This window comes from Coregonus clupeaformis, unplaced genomic scaffold, assembly GCF_020615455.1.
Source record: "Coregonus clupeaformis isolate EN_2021a unplaced genomic scaffold, ASM2061545v1 scaf0154, whole genome shotgun sequence".
NCBI classification, from domain to species: Eukaryota; Metazoa; Chordata; class Actinopteri; order Salmoniformes; family Salmonidae; genus Coregonus; species Coregonus clupeaformis.
Window position 1 is genome coordinate 375,227 of NW_025533609.1, and position 16,260 is coordinate 391,486.

General features: G+C 45.8%; 1 protein-coding gene across 1 annotated transcript; it reads left to right on the plus strand.

Annotated features, from left to right (window-relative positions):
- Positions 1–7,878: 7,878 nt before the first annotated feature.
- LOC121571049 (fatty acid-binding protein, intestinal) lies at positions 7,879–16,003 on the plus strand. The gene is made up of 4 exons (XM_041882291.1): positions 7,879–7,993; positions 8,622–8,794; positions 14,728–14,835; positions 15,374–16,003. Exons 1-4 carry the CDS (start codon positions 7,927–7,929, stop codon positions 15,422–15,424), a joined length of 399 nt encoding a protein of 132 aa, XP_041738225.1. The 5' UTR covers positions 7,879–7,926; the 3' UTR covers positions 15,425–16,003.
- Positions 16,004–16,260: the final 257 nt, after the last annotated feature.

The following is a 16,260-nucleotide window of genomic DNA, read 5'->3' on the forward strand; positions in this document are numbered from 1 at the left end:
TGAACCAATGAAATAGACTTGGAGTTCTACTGTTGAGAGAAGAACTGAACCAATGAAATAGACTTGGAGTTCTACTGTTGAGAGAAGAACTGAACCAATGAAATAGACGTGGAGTTCTACTGTTGAGAGAAGAACTGAACCAATGAAATAGACTTGGAGTTCTACTGTTGAGAAAAGAACTGAACCAATGTAGGGATGCAATTTGAGAGATTCTGTGCCAAAGGCAGGGAGAAGTAGATGTGCGGTGACTAGGGTCAGAGTAGGGTTGCTGTGGAGTGTCTGGCTGTACGGTATAAAGACTTGAGAGGGTAATGAGGTGTAAGGCAAGGGGTGGGGTGGAGCCAGGGTGTTTCAGGCTGCTGTAGGAGTGATGTGTGGCGCCTGGTCCCGGTTCATTTGCCAGCCCCACAGACGGACCATGCTGGTAGCCCATAGCCTGCGGGCCCTACAGTGGGTGGCAGAGCCAGTCCTGACGGGGCCTGTAGGATGTAGGCCAAGCCAGGCGTGTAATCCCCCTCTCAGAGTTGGTACGCACCGTCGACGTTGGAAAATAAATATGGAAGGGGACACTGCTAAAGATGGGAGAGATGGAGGAGCAGCTACTCCTCAAAACCCCAAGCGGCTATTAAAATGACACTGGACAGGGTTTGGTTATTTGATGTGAGAAAATGTCATGTCTTATTGGATAGTGGCTATTACGATGTCCACTTGTTCTAATATTTAAATTTCTGGCGTCCTCTCACACTATAGTTTTTTTTTTGTCACATGCTATCAAACGGCCCTGACTCATTTACCAGTGTAAATCACTGGAGCTAAAATACTCAAGGTGGTTATTTGCAACACCAGTGAGAAACTATTTTTTTTATTTATTTTTTAAACACTGCCCACATTCTGCCCGCATTGGCTGCTGGTGCTCTAGGTCACTTTTTCCCTCATTTTGATCAATTAGCCCATTTCCTGTCAGGGAAACACTGTTTCTCAGTCAGCGTGAAAGTTCCCGCTATTTTGTCAACGTTCTGTCATTCGTTTGCCTCTTGTCTCTTTGTGTCAGAGTGACTGAATACCAGCTCTCTATACTATATCAGGCTCATTTGACATTTAAATGTTGCCTCATTGCCGCGTTCTCAATAATATTGACTTTCAATTACTCCCGAGGACCATTTGAGGTATTTTTTTTTTAGGGGCAGTACAGGTTTCTTTCTTTTCTTTTATACGAACCAGCTGCTTCTGGTCTGCTCACTGTTACTGTTTAGTCTGTCTCTATGTGTGGTTTGGTGGGCATACAACTGAGTTCTGTACTAATGATATACCGTGCAACGTATTCATTGTAATGGTGTTCTTATTGTAAAATCATGTATGTATCAGAGTAGGAGAGCTGATCTAGCACCCCGTCAATGAAATCTTATCAACTGTGATTTAAATGACAAAACTGATCCTAAATCTGTGCTCCTACTCTGAGACGCTTGAAACATACACCATTACAATGAATACCTTGCACTGTATATTCTTAGTACAGAACTCAGTTGTACTACGGCCCCAGATCACTACCAGTGATCCTGTGTTCCTGATATTATTACAGAAGAAAAAAAAGGGAATAAGTGAACTTGTATGATCTCAGGTGAGCCACTAGATGGCGGCCCTGCTCCACAGGGAGGGACAGAGAAGTTCATGAGCCGGTCTCTGGTCACCTTGTGTATGATTCGTGATGATGTGTGGCAGTGTGTGTTTATATATATTCGTAAGGGGAATGCCCATACTATGCCATTAGAAGAAAAGAGAGCTTGTAAAAGAGCACCCAAAACTTTCCAAATGTGTGTTTTGAGAATGAGAATGTGTGGTGCTTTATGTCTAATGACTCTACACACTTATGGTTTGGATATGAATTCATACATCTTATTTTGTACAATGGTCCAGATCTATTTAGAAAAAGAGATTTGATCTTGATAGCAGTAAACTAGCTGGTATTCAGGCCTCCAAGTGTGGAGTGCATGGACATTTACTAACAGCACGACGCCATCTTTAGGATCATCATTGACTCTTTGAGCTGTGGTGAACCATATGATTAGCCAAGTAGATTGATTCAGTGACTGACGTGGCTATTGCTCACAATTAGATTAAATAAAGGTTAAATAAACATATAAAAGAAATTTGTATAGTTGTCTATTGCAAGCGCATTATCACAAATACCAGCTGACAAGTGCTGATACCTCTCTATCCTCATGTGTTTGTTCCAAATGAATCTAATGACACAGCTAGAAATGTTGCCAGGACAACGGTCAAGGCAGACTTGCTTTTTATAATGTTATAAACTGATTCCACTGGAAGAAAATGGGAAATAAGTAACGATTAGTAGTAATAATGAACAACCCTGAATTAGTGAGTCATTACGGACATGCTTTTTTAAATCCCTTTTTCGCAGTTCCAATTGGTAGTTATGGTCTTGTCCCATCGCTGCAACTCCCATACGGACTCGGGAGAGGCGTGCGTCCTCCGAAACACAACCCAGCCGAGCCGCACTGCTTCTTGACACAATGGCCGCTTAACCCGGTTAACCAATGTGTCGGAGGAAACACCGTACACCTGGCGACCGTGTCAACGTGCACTGTGCCCGGCCCGCCACAGGAGTTGCTAGTGCGCGATGGGACAAGAACATCTCTGCCGGCCAAGCCGTCCCCTTACCTGGACGTCGCTGGGCCAATTGTGCGCCGCCCCATGTGTCTCCCGGTCGCGGCCGGCTGCGACAGAGCCTAGACCAGGATCTCTAGTGGCACCGCTGCGCAACTCGGGAGGCCCATTGTGGACATGCTTTACAAGAAATGTTTGATTGTAGTACCTTCTGTCCCGGGTTTTAGAGATGGTGACCAGAAAGAAAGAGGGAGAGAGAGAGACATGAGAGAGAGGGGGGAGAGGGAGAGAGAGAGAGAGAGAGAGAGAGAGAGAGAGAGAGACATGAGAGAGAGGGAGAGAGAGAGAGAGAGCGAGAGAGAGAGAGAGAGGGAGGGAGAGAGAGAGAGAGAAAGAGAGAGAGAGAGAGAGAGAGAGACATGCTTACATGAGATCCTGATTTATTTCAGTTTTTTGTTTTTAGAATGAGATAAACACTCGAATCTAAAAAGAATTCAAGAAGTGATGAACAACAACAAATCAGATTAAGAAGTTTTGACTCTCGCTAGCTAGCTACACAACAAAAACCTAGCCAGCAGGCTAACAAGCCAGCCAGAAAATGGAGCTATAACAAACCTAGCAAGGGGAGCTAATACAACTACATCAAACGACCAAACTGAGTAAATCAAAAAGAAGCACAGACTCTAACTTTAAACATATCTTCTGTTTTTGTGTGTGAAGATTTTTCACTATTTTTGCTGGTTTTTGAGCTAAACAGAAGCTAGCTAGCAACAGCAGCAGACAAACAAAGCTGGTTGCCATGGCAACAGTGCAGCAGAACAGAGCAGCAGTAGCAGTAGTAGCAGAGCCAACAGGCACCATGTCCCCACTCCCCCTCAGCGCTGAGTCCATTCTCTACCCTCCAGAGGCCCACAGGCACCATGTCCCCACTCCCCCTCAGCGCTGAATCCATTCTCTACCCTCCAGAGGCCCACAGGCACCATGTCCCCACTCCCCCTCAGCGCTGAATCCATTCTCTACCCTCCAGAGGCCCACAGGCACCATGTCCCCACTCCCCCTCAGCACTGAATCCATTCTCTACCCTCCAGAGGCCCACAGGCACCATGTCCCCACTCCCCCTCAGCACTGAATCCATTCTCTACCCTCCAGAGGCCCACAGGCACCATGTCCCCACTCCCCCTCAGCGCTGAGTCCATTCTCTACCCCTCCAGAGGCCACAGGCACCATGTCCCCACTCCCCCTCAGCACTGAGTCCATTCTCTACCCTCCAGAGTCCACAGGCACCATGTCCCCACTCCCCCTCAGCGCTGAGTCCATTCTCTACCCTCCAGAGGCCAAAAATGACACAACGAGGAAAGCTTTTAAACAAAATCTACAAAAGGGGAGCCCAGAAACCCTTTTCGCAGACCTCTACAAAAACGGTGATGTGAGACACCACAAAAAATCCAAGTAAACTTCAATGCTATTTGGCTCTAAACAGACAGTACATGGTGGCAGACTATCTGACCACTGTGACTGATAGAAAACTGAGGAAAACAATGACTAGGTACAGACTCAGTGAGCACAGTCTGGCTATAGAGACCGGTCGTCACAGGCAAACCTGGCTGCCCAGAGAGGACAGGCTGTGCTCACTCTGCCCCCGGGGAGAGGTAGAGACAGAGCTGCATTTCCTATTACACTGTGACAAATACTCAGACCTAAGAGAATCTTTCTTTCCCAAAATTATCATTCAGTACAAAGAATTTGAAACTATGAAAAATCAAATATTTATTGGATGAAATGCCAAAATGTGCAATAATATTTCCTGTTTTGTTTTGGCTTTCATACCATGTCATACTCAGTCATGTTGAGACTGGTCTACTACTATTGCTTTAATGTATTGTTATTCTCATTAATATTGTTGTTGTAGTTGCTGTTAATGGTAATCCCATTTCCACTACTACTACTATTATTATTGCTGTTGGTCCCAACGATTTTTGTTATATGTAGACTTTGACAATGTAAGTAATTTAACTTATTATTATTATTATTATTATTATTAACTTGCCATGTCAATAAAGTATATTGAATTGAATTGAGAGAGAGGGAGAGGGGGGGGTAAAGGGAGGGAGAGGAGAGAGGAAGGGAGTGAGAGAGAGAGGGGGGGTAAAGGGAGGGAGGGAGAGAGGAAGGGAGTGAGAGAGAGAGGGGGGGAAAGGGAGGGAGGGAGAGAGGAAGGGAGTGAGAGAGAGAGAGAGAGAGGGGGGGTAAAGGGAGGGAGAGAGGAAGGGAGGTGAGAGAGAGAGAGAGAGGGGGTAAAGGGAGAGAGGGAGAGAGGAAGGGAGTGAGAGAGAGAGGGGGGTGGAAGGGAGGGAGGGAGAGAGGAAGGGAGTGAGTGAGAGAGATAGTCAGGAGAGAGGGAGAGAGAGAGAGGGAGAGAGAGAGAGAGAGAGAGAGAGAGAGAGAGAGAGAGAGAGAGAGAGGGAGAGAGAGAGAGAGAGAGAGAGAGAGAGAGAGAGAGAGAGAGAGAGAGAGAGAGAGAGAGAGAGGAGAGAGTGAAGAAGGAGAGAGAGAGAGAGAGAGAGAGAGAGAGAGAGAGGGAGAGAGAGAGAGAGAGAGAGAGAGAGAGAGAGAGAGAGAGAGAGAGAGAGAGAGAGAGAGAGAGAGAGAGAGAGAGAGAGAGAGAGAGAGAGAGAGAGAGAGAGAGAGAGAGAGAGAGAGAGAGAGAGAGAGAGAGGTGAAGGAAGGGAGAGAGAGAGAGAGAGAGAGAGAGAGAGAGAGAGAGAGAGAGAGAGAGAGAGAGAGAGAGAGAGAGAGAGAGAGAGAGAGAGAGAGAGAGAGAGAGAGAGAGAGAGAGAGAGAGAGAGAGAGAGAGAGAGAGAGAGAGAGAGAGAGAGAGAGAGAGAGAGAGAGAGAGAGAGAGGTGAAGGAAGAGAGAGAGAGAGAGAGAGAGAGAGAGAGAGAGAGAGAGAGAGAGAGAGAGAGAGAGAGAGAGAGAGAGAGAGAGAGAGAGAGAGAGAGAGAGAGAGAGAGAGAGAGAGAGAGAGAGAGAGAGAGAGAGAGAGAGAGAGAGAGAGAGAGAGAGAGAGAGAGAGAGAGAGAGGTGAAGGAAGGGAGAGAGAGTATGTTAAAGGGAAAAGCTGCTAATCTGGTGAGGAAAGGACAGGGAAGTGTTTAATTAAAGGTTTACATCATATGATTTTGTCATTCTAAACCCACACAAACATAGAACATACTGCACAGTGACAGTATCCAATGTGTCAAAGTACACAGGCCTTTATGGACAGCAGTAAAATGGTTATGGAGAGGAGAGACTGTTCGGTACAGTTGATTACACATTTGGTTTTATCAAACGGTAAATCACATCATAGACACTTTTTTTTTGTGGCTTTTGACATTTGCACTGAGATAACATGCTGTTACAATGGCCTGTTGTCAAAAAGAGATGATTCTAAGAGAATAGTCTAAATCAGACCTTGATTTGATAACTGAGGTGAATAGCATTTGATCAGCGCCTCTTTGATTTACACTTTGAGGAACTCAAGACATACGCATGTATGACATTGTACAGCAGTGGAGGCTGCTGAGGGGAGGACAGCTCATAATAATGGCTGGAACAGAGCGTTTGGAATGGCATCAAACACACGGAAACCATGTTTTTGCTGTATTTGATACCATTCCAGAATTCCGCTTCCGGCCATTACCAAGAGCCCATTCTCCCCAACCTCCTGTGGTGTACAGTAAATATAGCATGACATGGCAATGTTAGATGTGTGGGAAAGTTCATGTTACAGGTTACAAAACGGACCTGAATGTTTAAGTTGATAGGGCCTCAGTAAAAGTTACTTCAGCAGTGTAGTATTATATTTGTATTACTGCATGAGTATTGTTGAAGGGCACCTACATTAAGGACTACATAACACACTCATAATCCATACATAACACTTTAATAAGCAGTACATTAGCATTTCATAACAACAACCACAGGTTGATATTTCCGTTATGTCAATTACTGGTATAGTCAGACTTCACACTGAGACTTCAACTTGTATGAAGAATGCTGTCAATCAATGAGTACTTTTGTACTTTGGAACAAGGCATCCCATATGGTTATCAGTGACTATCTACGGAATATAAACAGTGTTATCATGTCACCTGAGCTGAACTCCTTTAAAAATCAACTGTTGAATACCACCCATCATTCCAAAGGGGTTTGATAACGTGGTGTGCAGAAGAAGACTCGTGGAAAGTTCAAGCACTTGTTGTAAGGACATAAAAGATTTATCATTTGTGACGTCAACATAGCATCTCTGGCGCCTGAGCCACACCTGAGGATTTCTATTGCCCCCGGTGTGTCCCAGTTTTACACCTCCTAGGAACCGTTTCCTGCTGACCAAAATGGTGTCCTACTCCACTATCATCAACATCCTGGAAAAAGCTTGTATCCCTATTGATGTAGATTATTATTTTTTTCAAACATAAATTGTGAGTAGTCATTCCCCTCCATGTGCTGTGAAGGTTTCATGACTCTGAGACACACCAAAGTTATTCAAAAATGTATTGTGAATTTCCTTGACTATATGGCAATCAATTCGTGAAAGGTCTCCTTTATGGAGATACAAGGTTTTTCCAGGAGGCCCGACTGTATCTAATCTCTATGCAATGACTTAATTTGCAATGGTAAGTGACAATATTGGCAATGGTAAGTGACAATATTCCTCCATCGTTCACATTTATAAAGTATGCCAGTTTCAAGGGAACAGAATCTCCTCTGTAAGAAATGACCACCACACCATTGACCTGGGGAATACACTGAACATATCAGGCTGCAATATACACATCGAAGTTGTATCATCAACTACAAAAAAAAAAAAACATTCTAGTTGTGGGGCGAATTCTGTCAGCCCAATAACACAATTCTAGAATTCTCCCATCATCAATGAGCGGTTCATTAGGGGCCCATTGACATGACAGACACAGACAGACAGACAGACAGACAGACAGACAGACAGAGAGAGAGAGGTCCCCTGGGAAACCTGCCAAGGAGAGCCCTATAAACAGACGCTTTTCCCCCTCTGAAATAGAACAGTGCTACACTGTGACCATGTGCCAGTGCTGGGGAGGGAGTTGCCCTTGGCCGTGTATCTTTGTATCGTTGAGGGCGTGCAGTGATCGCCCTGTATTTGACATCAGCTTTAAATGGCCACATCAGCAGACAGTTAATCAGTTAGATAAAGAAGAGCATGCCAACTGGGGCTTATATATAAAGGGAGGCCAACGGGCATTCTCAGTCCCACAGTCCTACCACTGCCCACCATAGCCATGGCATTCAATGGTACCTGGAAAGTTGAACGCAACGAGAACTATGACAAGTTCATGGAGCAGATGGGTGAGTCGGTGTGTGTGTGTGTGTGTGTGTGTGTGCATGTGCACAATGTGTATGTGTGTGTATGTGTGTGTGTATATATGTGTTTTATGAAAGGTGATGTTGTACATCTTAATGAGGGATGCTATTTCCAACGTGGCTTGGTATGATCAGCACTTACGCTACTGTCAGACTTATATCATGTCATCCTATATAAAGCAAGTGTTGTTATTGTTATGACAGTGTGGGTTTGGAGACGTGTGCCGCTTCGGAGGTAATCTTTGATCCTGTGGCTTGTTTGAGTGTAATGGGAGTTACCAGTTAGAGGCAGCACAGCTACAATAATAACTCTTGGCCGTTGCCATTTTGAAAGCTTGTCAACAAACACAAGCTTTTTTTGGGATCGGGGCATAATGGAAAAAACTACAGTGATGCAGGCACAACATTTCCAGACAGTATATTTAGTTAGTATGAATAAATGGGCAAATTTGACCTTGGACCTAATTGATAACAGTTACCTACCTAAGTAAATAAAACATGTTTAGTTGCCCAAATGGGGGGCTTGAACATTTACATATCTATCCAGCCATTACACCAAGAGATTCAGACCCACCCCTCATATACAACACTCATCTATTGCATTTTCCAACAGGCATCAATGTGATGAAGAGGAAGTTGGCTGAACATGACAACCTGAAGGTTATCATCGAGCAGACAGGAGACAAGTTCCACATCAAGGAATCCAGCACCTTCCGTACCAAAGACATTGACTTCACCCTGGGCGTCCAGTTTGACTATGCACTGGCCGACGGCACCGAAGTCTCAGTACGTTTCAACCCTTTCAACCTACACTCATTTTAGTAGGCCATTGTACACCGTATCCAACAGACAGCTGTAGAGATTGAAGTCTAAACAAAGTCATAAAGCCTTCATAAAACGTAAATCCTTCAAATCACTTCTGCTTTGTGTCATTGATTACCTGTTGTCATGCTTTGAAAAAAAGTGGCATCATGCTGATGATGGAATTGGAAGAGTTTAACTTTTACAACAGTTAATACGATGTCAGCCTTCTGAAGTCTGGCAGTGACCTATGCATGATTGTACACTGTAAACGTTTTGGGGGATTTAGTCCATACAGGGATTTAGTCCATACAGGGTAACCCATTAGAATAAGCAGCTTCAATGTTTGCAGCCATAGGTAAAAAAAAAAATCCAACATAGACAAAGTCTATGAAGCAGGACTTAAAATTGGGTAATTGTTGAGCTGACATGGAATACTCCATTAACCCAATGATTTCTGCTCAATATGAGTTAAAATATTTTAGTTTTACTTTTGCAACACAAATAGCGGCGTTGATCACACAGGAGACCCGTAACTTAAAATACTGCATTGGTTTGACATACAAGTATCATTAACACATTTCCCAGTGTGCCTTTCTGCAAGTTTATTTTGGTCAATTTACTTGTCAGGGACCAGTTTACAATTAATATACACTACCAGTCAAAAGTTTGGACAATAGTGAAGACATCAAAACTATGAAATAATAATCATGTAGTAACTAAAAAAGAGTTAAACAAATCAAAATATACACTGCTCAAAAAAATAAAGGGAACACTTAAACAACACAATGTAACTCCAAGTCAATCACACTTCTGTGAAATCAAACTGTCCACTTCGGAAGCAACACTGATTGACAATAAATTTCACATGCTGTTGTGCAAATGGAATAGACAACAGGTGGAAATTATAGGAAATTAGCAAGACACCCCCCCCCCCCAATAAAGGACTGGTTTTGCAGGTGGTGACCACAGACCACTTCTCAGTTCCTATGCTTCCTGGCTGATGTTTTGGTCACTTTTGAATGCTGGCGGTGCTTTCACTCTAGTGGTAGCATGAGACGAGTCTACAACCCACACAAGTGGCTCAGGTAGTGCAGCTCATCCAGGATGGCACATCAATGCGAGCTGTGGCAAGAAGGTTTGCTGTGTCTGTCAGCGTAGTGTCCAGAGCATTGAGGCGCTACCAGGAGACAGGCCAGTACATCAGGAGACGTGGAGGAGGCCGTAGGAGGGCAACAACCCAGCAGCAGGACCGCTACCTCCGCCTTTGTGCAAGGAGGAGCAGGAGGAGCACTGCCAGAGCCCTGCAAAATGACCTCCAGCAGGCCACAAATGTGCATGTGTCTGCTCAAACGGTCAGAAACAGACTCCATGAGGGTGGTATGAGGGCCCGACATCCACAGGTGGGGGTTGTGCTTACAGCCCAACACCGTGCAGGATGTTTGGCATTTGCCAGAGAACACCAAGATTGGCAAATTCGCCACTGGCGCCCTGTGCTCTTCACAGATGAAAGTAGGTTCACACTGAGCACATGTGACAGACGTGACAGAGTCTGGAGACGCCGTGGAGAACGTTCTGCTGCCTGCAACATCCTCCAGCATGACCGGTTTGGAGGTGGGTCAGTCATGGTGTGGGGTGGCATTTCTTTGGGGGGCCGCACAGCCCTCCATGTGCTCGCCAGAGGTAGCCTGACTGCCATTAGGTACCGAGATTAGATCCTCAGACCCCTTGTGAGACCATATGCTGGTGCGGTTGGCCCTGGGTTCCTCCTAATGCAAGACAATGCTAGACCTCATGTGGCTGGAGTGTGTCAGCAGTTCCTGCAAGAGGAAGGCATTGATGCTATGGACTGGCCCGCCCGTCCCCCAGACCTGAATCCAATTGAGCACATCTGGGACATCATGTCTCGCTCCATCCACCAACGCCACGTTGCACCACAGACTGTCCAGGAGTTGGCGGATGCTTTAGTCCAGGTCTGGGAGGAGATCCCTCAGGAGACCATCCGCCACCTCATCAGGAGCATGCCCAGGCGTTGTAGGGAGGTCATACAGGCACATGGAGGCCACACACACTACTGAGCCTAATTTTGACTTGTTTTAAGGACATTACATCAAAGTTGGATCAGCCTGTAGTGTGGTTTTCCACTTTAATTTTGAGGGTGACTCCAAATCCAGACCTCCATGGGTTGATACATTTGATTTCCATTGATCATTTTTGTGTGATTTTGTTGTCAGCACATTCAACTATGTAAAGAAAAAAGTATTTAATAAGATTATTTCATTCATTCAGATCTAGGATGTGTTGTTTAAGTGTTCCCTTTATTTTTTTGAGCAGTGTATTTTATATTTAAGAATCTTCAAATAGCCATCCTTTGCCTTGATGACAGCTTTGCACACTCTTGGCATTTTCTCAACCAGCTTCACCTGGAATGCTTTTCCAACAGTCTTGAAGGAGTTCCCACATATGTTGAGCACTTGTAGGCTGCTTTTCCTTCACTCTGCGGTCCGACTCATCCCAAACCATCTCAATTGGGTTGAGGCCAGGTCATCAGCACTCCATCACTCTCCTTCTTGGTAAAATAGCCATTACACAGCCTGGAAGTGTGTTGGGTCATTGTCCTGTTGAAAAACAAATTATAGTCCCACTAAGCCCTAACCACATGGGATGGCGTATCGCTGTAGAATGCTGTGGTAGCCATGCTGGTTAAGTATGCCTTGAATTCGAAATAAATCACAGACAGTGTCACCACCTAAGCACCCCCACACCATAACACCTCCTCCTCCATGCTTTACGGTGGGAAATACACATGCGGAGATCATCCATTCACCCACACCACGTCTCACAAATCTTCAATTTGGACTCCAGACCAAAGGACACATTTCCACCGGTCTAATGTCCATTGCTCGTGTTTCTTGGCCCAAGCAGGTCTCTTCTTCTTATTGGTGTCCTTTAGTAGTCGTTTCTTTGCAGCAATTCGACCATGAAGGCCTGATTCACACAGTCCCCTCTGAACAGTTCATGTTGAGATGTGTTTGTTACTTGAACTCTGTGAAGCATTTATTTGGGCTGCAATTTCTGAGGCTGGTAACTCTAATGAACTTAATTCTGGTCCTCCATTCCTGTCACGGTCCTCATGAGAGCCAGTTTCATCATAGCGCTTGATGGTTTTTGCGACTGCATTTGAAGAAACGTTCAAAGCTATTGAAATGTTCCATATTGACTGACCTGTCTTAAAGTGACCTGCTTAAAGTAATGATGGACTGTCATTTCTCTTTGCTTATTTGAGCTGTTCTGTAAGGGTTGGTGTGAGGTGTGACCCAGGTGCAGTGCAGGATAGACAGTAGGCAGTAGGCAGAGATGGTGAAACAAGGATCTTTACTGGTTGTCCTGAAGCCAGGATACAAAATAACGGACTTAACATGATAAAAGAAAGGCGGAGCAAATAAGTCTCCAAAAACAGGCTGACTGCCAAAATACGAAATAGTAACTACGACTGAAATAATAAAGAAACAGGGAGAACACTTCTCGAGTACCTGTACATACTTCTCCGATCAGACACTGATTAGTACTGCTGAGCATAGAGAAACTAGCAGAGAAAGCTGAGCAAGGGAACACAGGGAACTGAGGGCATAAATACACAGGTGAACAGGTAGACACCAATAGGATCATGATTAGAATCAGAATGTCCCTCAAGGGCACCCAGGACCGCTCCTCCGGCCCATAACCCACCCAGGCCACCAGAAATTGGAGACCCCTCCCCACCCGCCGGCAGTCCAGGATCCGGTCCACAGTAAAAGCCGGCTGCCCTCCGACGAGGCGCAGCGGGGGAACAGGACGAGGAGTGGGAGCCAGGGTACAGGTGGCGACGGGCTTGAGGAGGGACACATGGAACGTGGGATGCACCCGCATGGTGGGGGGAAGTTGCAGGTGGTAGGCCACTGGGTTGACTCGCCGGACCACTCTGAATGGCCCGACGAACCGGGGGGACAGCTTCCTGGACTCCGTGTGGAGAGTCACACCCTCTGTCCCGGAAAAAAAACTGGGGCCGGGCGACGCCTGCGGTTGGCCTGATGTTGACACCTGACCGAGGTCCGCTTAAGCGCTGCCCGTACCTGCCTCCCGGTGTTTGCGACAGCGACTGATGTGGGCATTGACCAACGGGACTGCCGGGGGTCGTCCCTCTCCACCAGGTCCACGGGGTCGAACTCGTCCCCCTCCCGAATCCTCACCAGGTTGTAGGCATTTCGTAAGTCCAGCTTGGTGAAGACCCGGGCTCCCTGCAACGACTCGAATGCCATCATCATCAGGGGGAGTGGGTAGCGGTTCTTAACCGTGATGTCGTTGAGCCCACAATCCTTTTTCCCCACGAAGAAGAAGCCCGCGCCCGCGGGTGAGGTAGAGGGGCAGATGTGACCCTCGACGAGTGCCTCGTTGATATACTCTCTCATGGCCAGCGTCTCCGGCCGGGACAAGGACAACAATCGCTCTCGTGTGGGCATGGCGCCCGGCAGGAGATCGAAAGCCCAGTCTTATGGTCTGTGAGGAGGTAGACCCTTGGCACGTCTCTTACTAAACACCTCCCCCAGATCCTAATACTCCCAGGGAACGCCTGCCAGGTCTGGGCCGGTGACGGAGTCTGTAGCCGCCGTCCTCCCGGTGGCAACCACCGCTAGGGCGGTAGGCGGTTCGGAGTGCGGGACCTGGGGAAGAGGTGAGGACTGGTAGGTGGTTTGGGATGGTGGTTTGGGCTGATGAGTGGTCGGTGGAGACCGGAACAGGACGCGGGCGGAGCCTCCCTCCAGGATGAGCCGCCCCATGGACCAGTCTATCCGGGGTTTGTGGGCGACCAGCCAGGGATGCCCGAGGATGAGGGGACACTCCGGAGAGTGGATATGCTCCTATAGCCCCCCTGCCACCCTGACACGCACGGGGACAGTGCAACGGGTGATGAAGCCCGACCCCAACGGCCGGCCGTCCAGGCCCATGACCGGAACCGGCTCGGAGTGGCAGAGTAACGGAACGCTCCACCCTTGGGCCAGCCCCACGTCCATCAGGTTTCCCGCGGCCCCAGAATCTACCAGTGCATGCAGCCGATGCGCATCGCCGGCCCACTGAACCCTGATGGGGAGAAAAGTCTGGGAGTCTATGGAGTTGGGGTTTCGGTTCCGGCTCGCTAGCACCCCTCCCGATACTAGCGAGGTCCTCCTGTTTCCCGGCTTCTCCGGGCATGAGTCGCAGTGGTGACCTGCCTGGCCGCAGTACAGGCAACGTCCCTGGCGCAGACGCCGCTGCCTCTCCATCCTGGACAAGCCTTGCATCATCCCTCTCTCGTGCGCCTTCTCACGACGCCGTCATACATCTCCGGAGGTGGTAGGTGGGGTTCCCGCGATGTCGCAGGCGAGACAGGAGACGCCGCTGCCTCAGCTTCCGCTTTAAGAAGGCACACCTGTTAATTGAAATGCATTCCAGGTGACTACCTCATGAAGCTGGTTGAGAGAATGCCAAGAGTGTGCAAAGCTGTCATCAAGGCAAAGGGTGGCTATTTGAAGAATCTCAAATATAAAATATATTTTGATTTGTTTAACACTTTTTTGGTTACTACATGATTCCATATGTGTTAATTCATAGTTTTGATGTCTTCACTATTATTCTACAATGTAGAACATAGTACAAATAAAGAAAAACCCTGGAATGAGTAGGTGTGTCCAAACTTTTGACTGGTACTGTATATATTGGTTGTATCAGTTAATGTTTGGCTAACCATTTCTTTATAAGCTCATATTTGGCTAACCATTTGCTTGAATCAACCTATGCCCTGGGTATGTCTTGTCACTCAAACGTATGTCTAATCCATGCGTTGATAACAATGGGTGATTTGAGCATATATAATCTCTATATTAACCCTATCTGTCCCACAGGGTGCCTGGGAGATGGAGGGAGACGTGTTGAAGGGTAGATTCACCAGGAAAGACAACAGCAAGGTGCTGACCACCACTCGGGCCCTGGTGGGAGGAGAGCTAGTGCAGGTCAGTGTGGAAACACTATTCACATCCACATCATGTATCTATTCAAATGATCTTCATGACGTTGTACCACTTTATACCATAAAAACTTGAATTGATACATTTTTAATAACTGAATGTGACTGTTTAAACTGTAATTATTGTAGGACTTTTTTAGTTGAATGTAGTAGTATGTTGTTGATTTTAAAGTATTGTCGTTACTGTTACATTCTGCATAATCCAGTATTGTTGATTGCGAGCATGAATCAAATCAAATAAGCCATTTAAAATCATCTCAATGGTTACAATCTGAAATGTTATGAATGCAGATAAATGTTTAGAACATCTATATACCCCACCTAGATAGTATATTAATGCTTATGAATGAAAACTTTGTCCTGCTGAAACGTTCCCAATATTATTGTTATAACTGCATAAGCATTGTAATCAGAAGTGAGAGGCATTCACATGGTAGTCTCTAGTGTACTCACTGTGCCGGTATTTATATTTCAATGAAAACGTCAACCTTTTTACATGGATTAAGGACTCTCTTCTCCAACAGAGCTACAACTACGACGGGGTGGATGCCAAGAGGATTTTCAAGAAGGCTTAAAGGGATTCATGGCGAAATTCTATCTCACAAATCATTGTAATGATCATCATAACATTATGTTTTGTCTAACCTTGAGAATATGTGGCAAGACTTTGGCTCAGGTGCCAAATGTAAAGTTTAAGTCAACATTTGCAGTGCCTTCCCCTCGTTCTCTAAACCCACATACCTCCAAGAATTCCTTACTTTTATTGTCCTGCGTAAAACAAATCAGGATTCTGCCTCTACTGCCATTCATTCTAATTAGACTGGTTTGGTTTTCTACCTAACCAATATGGCTGCCATTTTCAGCCCATTGTGGAACTTTTGAGGGTTTATGACATCCCCTCTAGTCATTTTATAGAATTGACATAGTGTGGACCACCAAGACCTTCCAAATATTCATAAAGCAAGGAACGTCATGTTGGCTGATCTTCTTCCAGAGTGACTACAATCTTTGAACAATCAAGATAAAACTCGCCACTGAAATCCAAAAAAGAGAGAACTGTCATATTTGGTGTACATTTTACTGCTCTCCTTTTATACTCAACATTTTGATAATTGGTCTTGCAAAATAAAAAAATACTTTCATGTTCCAGTGAATTGTATATGCCTGCGTGATTTGAAAACGTCACTGTGAGATTTGTTATTACATTTTACTTGAAGCCTCCGTCATTAGCCGATGTAAAACTGTCATGAATATGTCATAGCACGATACAAGCTGTTATTTAGCTCAGGAGTCAATTGTCATGAACTGACATAATCTGTCACGACAATTTTATGTAATCGTCTACTCTATACCGTTGTTATGACAACACTATGTAGGCCTTCGTGTGAAGTGTTTTGACAAAAATCATTAG

What these genes read in the sequence shown, in the direction of transcription:
- LOC121571049 (XM_041882291.1), top strand. Translation starts at nt 7,927, where the DNA reads ATGGCATTCAATGGTACCTGGAAAGTTGAACGCAACGAGAACTATGAC. An exon ending in CCGACGGCACCGAAGTCTCA is followed by an intron (nt 8,795 to 14,727) that starts GTACGTTTCAAC and finishes TCTGTCCCACAG; the next exon opens with GGTGCCTGGGAGATGGAGGG. An exon ending in TGGGAGGAGAGCTAGTGCAG is followed by an intron (nt 14,836 to 15,373) that starts GTCAGTGTGGAA and finishes CTTCTCCAACAG; the next exon opens with AGCTACAACTACGACGGGGT.